The sequence below is a fragment of the Myotis davidii genome, unplaced genomic scaffold, assembly GCF_000327345.1.
Source record: "Myotis davidii unplaced genomic scaffold, ASM32734v1 scaffold128, whole genome shotgun sequence".
Taxonomy (NCBI): domain Eukaryota; kingdom Metazoa; phylum Chordata; class Mammalia; order Chiroptera; family Vespertilionidae; genus Myotis; species Myotis davidii.
Window position 1 is genome coordinate 70,381 of NW_006299719.1, and position 7,127 is coordinate 77,507.

The 7,127-nt window shown below is 38.5% G+C and overlaps 1 protein-coding gene across 1 annotated transcript in view; it reads right to left on the minus strand.

Moving 5' to 3' along the window:
• ACADM (acyl-CoA dehydrogenase, C-4 to C-12 straight chain) overlaps positions 1 to 6,863 on the minus strand; it is a 43,619-nt gene extending 36,756 nt beyond the window's left edge. The window contains exon 1 of the mRNA XM_015571887.1: positions 6,824 to 6,863. Coding sequence (XP_015427373.1) covers positions 6,824 to 6,863 — 40 coding nt within the window. The remainder of the gene's footprint in view (positions 1 to 6,823) is intronic.
• Positions 6,864 to 7,127: the final 264 nt, after the last annotated feature.

A 7,127-nucleotide genomic window follows, 5' to 3' on the forward strand; every position in this document is an offset into this window, starting at 1 on the left:
AAGGGAGGAGGAGGGGATGGGGGCTGGACGCGGGGCAGGCCGGGAATGTGGGTGAAAGGTCACGGTCGTCGTCGGAGGCTTGGGGCAAAGGTCACCCTGGGCTTCACCCTGGGCTTCACCCTTGATTTCTTTGGGAAAAGCCGTCAAAACCAACTCGTTTCTGCTTTAAGGATTCAAGGTTCATTTTACTCTCAAATGCCGGACCTAAAGCGAAAGGATGTTCCGTGCGCCTCGGCCATGTAAACGAGCAGGGGCACTTCATCATGTAGGTACATCCGACCTTTCGGAATGTTGCCCGCGCTATTTATTCCTGCCCACGTGTGCAGAGGCGGAGAGCGTCCTTGCAAGTGAGGTTGCAACAGGAGCCTGTCTAAATCCAGTTGGCTCAGCGAGTGACTGTGGAAAGAGAGGGTCTCCGGAAGAATTCTGCTTCCAGTCACCCCCTCTTCCAGTTAGACCCCGGGTTCTGTGTTGTTACAGAGCCCAGGGATGTGCAGAGTTGTCCAGGTTTGGGGGGCTCTGTGAAGGCGCGCTCCATGGGTGACCTTGCGGCGCCGTCCTCGCGACCTTGGGAGGGGTCTGATGCCCCACTGGGGACTGACCTGGTCCGAGGGGTGGTCCCCATGAAAGCCGGGAGTGTCAGTGTTTCCCACAATCCCTAGGACTTTCCATTTTTCTTGCTCCCGTCCTAGTACAGGCCCTCATCACTCACACCCATGCCTTGTTACTAATTTAGCAATATTGTTGCCTGCCGAAGGCTTGCCATAATCTCATTCTAATTTAGCTGTTTGATTTCTATATCTGGTTATTGTACTCCCCACGCAAGAACCTTATATTTTGTCTACTGGGAACTTATATTTATTCAGAGTAGGTACAACGCAGAATCTTAAGTGCTAAATTCATAGTAAAAGTAACAGGGGAATTCGGAAAAGAGAACTCAGTTTGTCCTGCAGTCAGCAAGAAAGCCTTCAAGAGGTAGATAAGACACAAAATGGACTGTTAACGATTGGTAAGGTTTGGCTATGCATGCATTTTTCCTCCAAATTTCTTATTCTGAACATTTTAAACAGAAAAGTTGAACAAAAGAAGTACAGAATCACCCATATGCCCATCACTTGGATTTAAAAGTTATTTGTCATATTCTTTTTACTTATGTTTGTGTGTACAGATATATATATGTGTGCGTCTGATTATTTTTGTTTGTTTTGTTTTTGTAAGAACCAAAGTTTTAGATATTAAGACACTTCACCTCTAAATACTTTCGCTATACATCTCTCTGAGGTTACTGTCCTACATAACCACAAAACATTTATCACGTCTAAAAAAGGTATTTTCTAATATAAAGTCAATATTTATATTTCCCCAGTTGTCCCCAAAGTGCCTTTTGTATGTATAGCAGGGTCCTTGAATAATGTGGTTTTGTTATGTTTTTTCCCCCTGAGATAAACTATGTTTTATTGAACTGTATTAAAAATATTTAATATATTTACTGTAATTTAATTGAACTTGAGGCAAAATGAGTTGTTCTTTTTTTTTTTTTTTTTTTTTTTTTATTGGGCAAAAGTGTTGTTTTTTTTTTTTTTTTTTTTTTTTTGCCTTAGGTACTACTATTTCTTTTTATTGTTAACACTATCACCGATGTCCCCCGCCTTTTGTCCACATCCACCTAGCAATCTCCTTCCCTGGCCTTCACCACACTTCTGTGTATGTCCATGGCGTAACCATATATGTTCCTTGGCTAATCTCTTTACCTTCTTTTATCTAATCTCCCCCACCAGCTCCCCACTGACATTCATTGGTCTGGTCCATGTATCCATGCCTCCGGTCCTATTTTGCTTGTCAGTTTATTTTGTCCATTAGATTCCACATATTAGTGAGATCATATGGTATTTGTCTTTCTCTGACTGGCTTATTTCACTTAGCATAATAAGTCTCCAGGTCCATCCCTGCTGCCGCAAAGGGTAAGAGTTCCTTCTTAATTACAGGTGCATAGTATCCCATTGTATAAATGTCCCAGTTTTTTTCTATAATGTTGATGAGGTGTCGTAGGAACTTAACTCTTCTTTATATCAATTAGCCTATGATAAAATTGGTTTTGTTATACTTCATTTCATCGAAAGTTGCAGAACCTATCTATGAGGTTAAGTAAAGATTTAACTTACAGTACTTTGTTTTTGAACTAGGATCCTATCAATGATTGCCTATTGCAGTTGGGTTTTAACTATTTTGGTCTCTTTTAACCCAAAACTTAATCTTTATTCCCCGCCTGCCCGCCCCATCCCCCAAAAGAGAAAATAACTTTGATTTTTTTTTAAAGAAACCAAGCCAATTGTCCTGAAGAATGCCTTAATTCTGAATTTTTAAATTGTATTTATTTGCGCTTCTAGATCTTGAATTTCCTGTAAACTGCAAGTTACTAAATTCTTGAATGATTGAGATTAAAAAAAGCATGCTTTTTAGATGCTACTGTGCCATTTATATTGTCTCACATTAGGTCCTAATGTGATGGCGAACCTTTTGATCTCGGCGTGTCAGCGTTTTGAAAAACCCTAACTTAACTCTGGTGCCATGTCACATATAGAAATTTTTTGATATTTTCAACCATAGTAAAACAAAGATTTATATTTTTGATATTTATTTTATATATTTAAATGCCATTTAACAAAGAAAAATCAACCAAAAAAGTGAGTTCGAGTGTCACCTCTGACATGCGTGTCATAAGTTCGCCATCACTGCATTAGGAGGTGTTTAATGTCAGGTGGGTCCCATTACTAGTGATGATAAATTTGATCATTGGATTCAAGTGCTGACAGACAGATTTTTCTATGGTTAAAGGCTAATTTTTTACCTTGACAAGTTAGTAATTTATGGGTATATTTGACATAATACCAAACAACCTCTCCTAAATTTTTCCCAGTAGTAGACATGGAATCAGCTCCTTTTTAATTGGAGATTGTCCCACAAAACTTATTCAATTTTTAGGTGAAATAAATATCCCCCCGTTGTTCCTTTGTCCCTTGCCACCTTCTTGTAACTCATGGGAAGGTGACATAAAAACAGACCATTCTTTTAATTAGTGGTTCTTAACCTGGGGCTATTGAATAAATTTAAGGTAGATCTGAGAATCATTTGGAGTTAAATGGGAAAAGAATTATACCTATGCATACATTCCCAAGGAGACGATCCTAGCTGGTGGGCAAGTAAGTATTTATGAGTTCAGATGCCAATATTTGGAAGATGTGATGGAGGAAGTAGTTGGAGGTTTTCTTCTGATTGTTTCTGTTTCTCAGTGGAATAGGAAGTTAGGTTATTAGCTGAGAGTGAGGAAATGTTGTAAATCTGAGTAAAGAGTGAAACATTGTGTAAGCATTTCTTCTTTACTCAAACTTTCTAGGAATGGAGATGTAAAGGCATGAGGGACAGTGTAGAGGTGGTAAGTTCAATGCATCAACATGCCTAGTGAGTTTGAAAAATTAATAGATCTGGAATATTGAAGAGAATTATCTGAAAATATAGAGGCTAGCAGTCCTGTGGACGAGTGTACTTATAGTAAAGACAAGGTCTAAGGTACCATGGCAGTAAGAAGTTGAAGCAGAGCAGAGAACAATGTTATTATAGGAAAGGGAACCAAAGCATTGGAGAAGCCAGCATAATGGAAGAATTATCTCTGTGGATATTGAAAATGTTAAAAATTATAACTTGTTTGAGAGAAAGTGACTTTGAGCCAAGTGTAAAGCTCTTGGTAGCATGCATGTTTTTCTCTCAGTTAAATAAGAAAAATGATGATAGAATTGTAATTATAAGCTAATATGTTTGGTGCAAAACAGTATTAACCTTTCTGATACCTGATGTTTTTTCTCTTTCATTCCTTTTCAAATAGTACTCTTGTTATGTTTTCTCTAGCAATAGTAATAGAACCAGATATACTATTTTGTTATCATAAAAGATGATTTTGTGGAAAAGAAATTGAAGTTTACACCTCTGCCAAGCCTCTAAGAGTTGCTTAAGGCTTTGTCAATCTTGGCAATGAAAACCCAGTTTCTCAAGTGACTCCTCTGTTTTTGGAGCAAAGGAGATAATCAAATATGACTGATCCTACTTTAAGAACTAGGTATAGCTACTTAGATTCAGGACCAAATCCTTATGGTGATATTTTTCTCTTAAAGACCTCTTTCTTTTTTTTTTTTTTAAACGCATGAAAGAGTAATCTGTATATTCATTTTTTAAAGTGAGCCTCATAAAATGTAGTCACATTGGAACCACTAATTGTTGTGGTGTTTTGTTTTTCAATTGCAGAATCAAATTTCAAATGATCAGTTTTCCCCAAATAAAAGCAGAGTGTTTGGACCACAGTAGGTAAAGGAGCTAAAATCCACCAAAGGACAGAAACAGTCTTTACTGCCTAGCATACATTCCTCAAGCCAGAAAATAGAGGGAAACAAGTTAGGGACAAGCGTGGGATTTCCTGGGTTCTGGAAACCAATATAAGGGTGAAGAGAATGCTTGCAAGATTGGATCAGATGCATAGTGCTTCGTAAATGTTACCTTCGTGGGGAAGGTCCTTCAGGAACCAAGAAGTAGAGCACAGTCCAGAAACAGAGGGAGAGGACTATTCTGGGAAGATTCTAAAGGAAATAGAAAATACCTCAACCCAAGCAGCAATAGTAATAGAATTCTCATTTCATCCAGAAGCCTTTACAGCAGCATGGTCATATAAGATGATAGATGACCAGCAAGAGGCCCACAGGCGACATGTAGGTACCTAGTTCATGACTTAATTTCAGCATGATATTAGTTTACTAGGGATGTCAAGCACTGGCTACACTCCTCATACCCCCTCCTGTGGGAATCTTCCCTGCCTAGAGTTTGTGCTCCCAATGTGTGAATCTTCCTGCCTCTTGCCTACAGCTTTATGGGATGGGCTGTATGACCTAAGGGAAGTCAGTTCATGAGCTGATCAGCACTTTTTACCAATGGCATGGCATAAAAAGATTAATTTAGGGAATCAAACAGGTTGCCTATCTTGGAAAACTGAATCAAAGAAACAGAGGAAAGAAGTATTTGTTGGTGGTAGGCACCTGACATTCCAGCAATTAGAGAGCTCCTGGTGGTCATGTGAAAATTAAAAATTATGGACGGAATAAAAATTATGAGCATTGGAAGCCAATAGATAGAGAGAGAAGAATGGAGGAAGTGAGTAGAGAAAAACAAAATCACCAGGAAAATGAGGAAAATAAAAATCTTACATCTTCAAGTAGAGACGATTATATTAGTTATTTCCAAGACTTTTCTTTTAGTTTCAGTTGTCATTACTCCCTGCTCTACTTAGGGGCCTTGTCCTTGGAGTCTCATAAGAGTCCAGTTGTATATTTATAGGAAAACTCCTTGAAATAGGTTGAGCAAATCCTTGTTCCTTGTAACCAGAAAAACCAGAAAGCATTTCTCTGTTTCCAAGGAGCTGTGCTAATTAAGCTAAATTGTGCCTAGTTATGTTCTTGCTATATAAACTCATCTTTTCTACGCTTTGGGCTCTTATTTAACAACTTAATTTAAAAAAATTGATATACAATTAATTTCACATATTTAAAATTTACAACTTGATGAGCTCTGACCAATGTATACACTTTTGAAACTGTCACCACAATCAAGATAAACATTTCCATCACTCCAACATTTCTTCACGCCCCCTTTGTAATTCATCCTTCTTTTCATTCCTGTCCCCAGGCAACCACTCATCTTTTTTCTGTTACTGTAGATCAATTTGTAATTTTGTAGAATTTTATATAAATGGAATCACACAGAATATATTCTTTCTTGGCTGGCTTCTTTTACCACAACTTGAGATTCATTCATATTTAGAATATCATTATTTTGTATATTTTTTCCTGAGTAGTATTCCATTGAATATACCATAATTTGTTGATGGACATGCAGATGGTTTTCAATTTGGGATTAAGAAGTAGAATCAAAAAAATCAAAAGTAGCTGAAACCGGTTTGGCTCGGTGGATAGAGCGTTGGCCGGCGGACTGAAAGGTCCCAGGTTTGATTCCGGTCAAGGGCATGTACCTGGGTTGCGGGCACATCCCCAGTGGGAGAAGTGCAGGAGGCAGCTGATCAATGTTTCTCTCTCATTGATGTTTCTAACTCTCTATCCCTCTCCCTTCCTCTCTGTAAAAAATCAATAAAATATATTTTAAAAAAATCAAAAGTAGATTTTTTTTGAATAAAATAGACATGCCTCTAGTAAGATAGTATATAAAGGAATGTTTGACCAGTTTTTAAAAATTGTAAGAGAAAACTACAGATTAAGTGTAGATTTTAAAATATCACAAGAAAATACTGTGAAACGTTTTTTTGCCAATAAGTTTAGAAATAGATAAAACATACTTTTCTAGAACTATATAGAAATTACCAAAATTATATAAAAAAGAAAGAAAAACTGGAATATAGCATTAACCACCCTCCTCCCAACTATTCTACCTCCAGGTTTGTAGCATTTAATTCTTTGCTATGTGATTATTTTGAAGCAAGATCAGTTAGTAGTATGATTTCAATATATGGCTCCCATAGGTTTGGTTATTGTTTTCCTAAATGTATTTATATTTTTTAAACATTATTACAATAAATTTCTAGGTTTTAGAAACCTTAGCATTTACTACAGCACTTGGAGGGGGAAACAGCAGAAACAATAGAAGCTGATCTGGACTCTGCAGATGCACTGCCAGGCAGGCACTCAAAGATGGGAAACTTTTCCAGACACAGTGCCCTGCAGATCTATGTGTGCACCAGGGACACAGATTCATCCTGTTTGCAGCTCCTTACCTCCACTCGGAAAACTTTGTTGTAATGGCTCTGGAGCCATGGCCTGAGCCCTGGGCCCTGGAGTGGGTAGGGGGACTTAGGGGCAGCTTACTGCCCAGTAGGACTTCCAGGCAATGGCACCCCCATTCTCTAGCTTACCACCACCTCCCAACTCCCCTCTGTTTTTACACTGACAGTGCACAGGTCTTGGTGGTCTTAAATTTCATGAGCCTGAGAGGAAGAGAGTGCAGGGGCAGCCACCACCTGGAGCTGCTGCTGCACACAATGAATGTGCTATATGCCTTCAGACCTCTCTGAGGAGTAC